The sequence below is a fragment of the Danio rerio genome, chromosome 22 (assembly GCF_049306965.1).
Source record: "Danio rerio strain Tuebingen ecotype United States chromosome 22, GRCz12tu, whole genome shotgun sequence".
NCBI lineage: Eukaryota > Metazoa > Chordata > Actinopteri > Cypriniformes > Danionidae > Danio > Danio rerio.
The window spans coordinates 26,907,536-26,911,537 of NC_133197.1; the positions used below are offsets into that span (position 1 = coordinate 26,907,536).

The 4,002-nt window shown below is 34.7% G+C and overlaps 1 protein-coding gene across 4 annotated transcripts in view; it reads right to left on the reverse strand.

Moving 5' to 3' along the window:
- c3b.1 (complement component c3b, tandem duplicate 1) overlaps positions 1-800 on the reverse strand; it is a 56,975-nt gene extending 56,175 nt beyond the window's left edge. For 3 of the 4 annotated variants that reach the window (XR_012397424.1, XM_005174029.5, XM_009296389.4), the window contains exons 1-2: positions 694-800; positions 561-593 (exon numbers count right to left, since the gene is read on the reverse strand). Coding sequence is in view for 3 of the 4 variants with exons in the window: in XM_005174029.5 (XP_005174086.1) it covers positions 561-593; positions 694-767 (107 nt within the window). In the remaining variant the exon portion in view is untranslated. The remainder of the gene's footprint in view (positions 1-560; positions 594-693) is intronic. The other variant, NM_001100013.1, reaches the window with a different exon arrangement.
- Positions 801-4,002: the final 3,202 nt, after the last annotated feature.

Below are 4,002 nucleotides of genomic sequence, written 5' to 3' on the forward strand. Positions count from 1 at the left end.
CTAGATATTTTTCAAGACTCACATACAGCTTAAAGTGACTTTAAACGCTTAACTAGGTTTATTAGGTTAACTAGTTAGGGTAATTAGGCAAGTTATTGTATAACGACTGTTTGTTCTGTATCGAGAAAAAATATATATAGCTTAGGGCTAATAATATTAACCTTAAAATGTTTTTCCTTTATTAATAACTGCTTTTATTCTAGTTGAAATAAAATAAATAAGACTTTCTCCAGAAGAAAAAATATTATCAGACATACTGTGAACATTTCCTTGCCCTGTTAAACATAATTTGGAAAAATTTTTAAAAAAAGAAAAAAAAATCAGAGGGCTAATAATTCGAACTTCAACAGTATATATATATAACTTATATATAAATATTTTTCCACACAATTCTCTTATAAATACTAAAGAAATAACAGTCCGAAATGACTTTATTAGTTTAAGCACATTTTACAACAAACAACATTGTTAAACATATTGATGCTTAATTTGTGGTTAATATTGTTTTAATATGATCGTTCATTTTCGGGACACAAAACGAAACAGGGTAGGCTACTTACATTTGTCGCATATGTCTCCAAACCGTCCTCTTGCTGCTCATTTGACAAGATAAACACATTATAAAAATCAACGTCGACAAGATAAGAATATATTTTTACACATTAAAAGTTAATAATGCAGAGTTAAACGCACTGTCGTTGAGGGAAGGCCTTTCCATCGCAGATTTGACAGAGCAGGGTCGCCCATAACAGCAGCTGAAGAAGCATCGTCCTGCTGAAGTAACCGCCACTCAATATGTCAGAAATAACTAGAAAACAAACAGCTAAAATATCGACATATCCCCAAATCCCTCCACCCACTAAACTGGGAGCTTAGTGAATCTCGAAACTTTGTAAAGCAATTGTGCAATGTTTGCAGTGTTTTCTGGGCAAAATCAGTTGTCTTGACAACACACAGACCCCCAGCATTAGAAACGTTTAAGGTGTTGTAAACAAAATGGTAGGCTATAAAAAAGCTATTTTTATTTATTATTTGGACATTTTAACTGTGTGCGTTGCATTCTCTGCATTGCCATTTGTTGTCATTGGTACATTAAAGTTTATGCAGCACTTTGTATTGCAGTGTTTACTCAACCTGTCAGCCTACTACTTAAAAGGATCATTATTTAAAGTTATGTCCTGAGCAGGTTAAAGGGACAATATGTAAAATGTTTTTATTTATTTATTTTTTATTTATTAGAATATTTTGCTGATTTACCCATTTTAATTATTTTAGAAAATGTTCAAATCCATAAAAATACTCATTTTAACTAGTGACATGGTCCATGTCAATGACATCATGACCCTATATATCCAGTTAAATTTGATATAAAACAGAAAAACAACAATGACATTTTAATATGTTGTATAATTTATTGGACTGCACAGAGCCTAAATGTATTTAGTATGATGAAACAGTACTGCTCATATAGGAAGAGCAGGAAATGGTGAACGGTGGCATAATAAAAGCTCTGCTGCTTTAGTGCCTTAGCTGCATTTAGAGTCATTAGCTATGTTTTCATCCAAAAATGTGAATAACTTAATGCCCAAAACTGATATATCGAGAGAAAAAAAAAAAAAAACGTGCAAATGAAGCAGTGTTTCCATCCAATGAGTCAAAAAGAACAAAATCATCACTTCCTGATTAACTGACACCAAATATCAACAATAAATACAGAATTTGCTGTTGTAGAAGAAGCTGCGTCAATGTTTTGCTTCTTTAATAAATGACTTGCAACTCAGAAGATGATGCCGACATGCAATGAATACGTGATGGCGTTTGAAGACTTGACACGCTTAGCACAGACACTCTTGACAGTTCTGGAGGTTATTAATAATATAACAACACTAATATTGAAAGGGTTAAGGCATTTTAGAATGACCAAATCAACACATTAGATGTTTTACAGTGTGCTCAGCCTGTTGGTTTGTCCATTCACACATTATAATCATCACAGGATCTCTAACAAAATCACCTGACCTTGTTTAATGCATATATTGGAATTTGTTCAGAAAACGTGGTTCGATCGTAGCTTATGAGCATCTTTTCTTATGAAATAAAACATTTATCCTACTCAGTTATGTGCTTACATTTTCAAAAATTTATGAGCATCTTGTTGTTTCCATCAACCGATGGAAACGTAGCGACTGCAACCAGAGACTTTGCTTGTCTGCTCCATACTAAGATAATAGCATTTTATACTTTAGCTCATCTTTGAACATGAGTCCTGTAGGATGTACGAAGATGACAACTCCATGGTGCAATACTCAGTCACTGCATCATCAAACTATCCCTTTGTTTGTTGTGAAGTCGTGCCTAACATAACATACTAATCTTTTGAAGAGATAGTACCTAATTGATACCAAGTTAAAGTGATGACTATAACTTTTAAATTATTTGCATAATATTTTTTGGAATAAGCCATAAAGTAAAACTGTTTGGAAATTGGTTTCAAGTGCACAATTTTGAAAACTATACGTTAATTTGTTCAGTCTACAGATTAGAGCTTTCAATCTGTGCAAACATGATCGAAAGTCAGACTTCAGTATTGTTAAGCATTTAAAGCTGAAACAGAAAATTGAAGAAATTTTATTAGTTTACTTTCAATTGTTTTTACTAATCCATGTGAACAGGCACAATTAGTTGAAACTTCCTGAGCATGTTAAATTTAATATTTTACTAACAACTCTCTAAAACAGATCCACAATTAAGATGGTCTATTTACCACAAATTTAATTCACAATACTTCTTGATAGTCGAACAGTTTGAATGTGTCCGAAACAACATACTTCCATACTATATAGTACACTAAAAAGAGGATGGGAGCTGAGTGAGAGGGGTCTGGATGCAGACCTGGTGCAGTGCAATCTGAGATGCATCAAATGCTTTTGAATGCGCTCACCTAGCCCCGTCCCAAACCCTACTCGTCACAGTGACGTCACTAGCTCCATTGAGTGCATTGTGTCTGACATTGCTTTGCTGAGTGATGCAATCTCAGCTTGCATCATAAAGGCTGCATCAAGATACTATTGAGCTGAGTAGCATGTCCGAATTCATAGAATTCGAAAATCAGTATGTGAGAAGTACCCGGATGACCAACTACTTCGCGGAAGATTCTGAAGTGTGCATCCTCTACATGCTGCACAATCCTATGATGCCCTGCGAGAGAATTCATGAATGGGAGTGAAGCAACGCAACTCACTCGGGTAGGTCATGTGGATCATGACAAAATAGCAGATCTGAGCTCCATTCATACTGCTCGTATGCCCATTCATACTAGAACATACTTTTCTAATGGCCGAGTAGTATGTTTAAACTCAAATGCAGTACCTACTGAGTAGTAGGCGGTTTGTTTTAGACGCAGCCGTTGCCTCTCATCTAACATACTGTAGTACCTACTGATACATTTAATGGTACATAATCATAGCTATTTAATTTATCTGAGTATATCTCTATCGCCTCCTTGTTATGACATGTGTAAAAAGTAATTCAACTACAGTCTTATTCAGACTACACAATTTTTGCTGTCAATTATAATAGTCACTGCGTCAGATTATGATATTTTTTTAACAAAGCAGTATACAACCAGTTACCTTAAAAGATGTTCACATAAAATTTCCCACACCACATTATGAATGAGAACGTAACGAGTAATTTGTTAGTTAACATATATTTCAATGCTCACTCACTCACCAGGCTGCAAAGTCCAAGCGTGTCACTCCACAAAGCTTTCTTCCATTTCTTGGAAAGCAGTGTGACAGAACTCGTGGATGACAAGTGAAAAAATTAAACCTGCTTGAGTTTCTGTGATGATGCCTCGAAACGTTGCAGACATGGCATCGGTTGCCATAAACTACGAGAATGTACAAATGTCCACTAAACCCTACGTCAAGTAAATTGCCATCAAAAAAAGTAATGAGAATAATCTGAATGAAGCTTAAGTTTAAAGATCAGTGCTTTGAA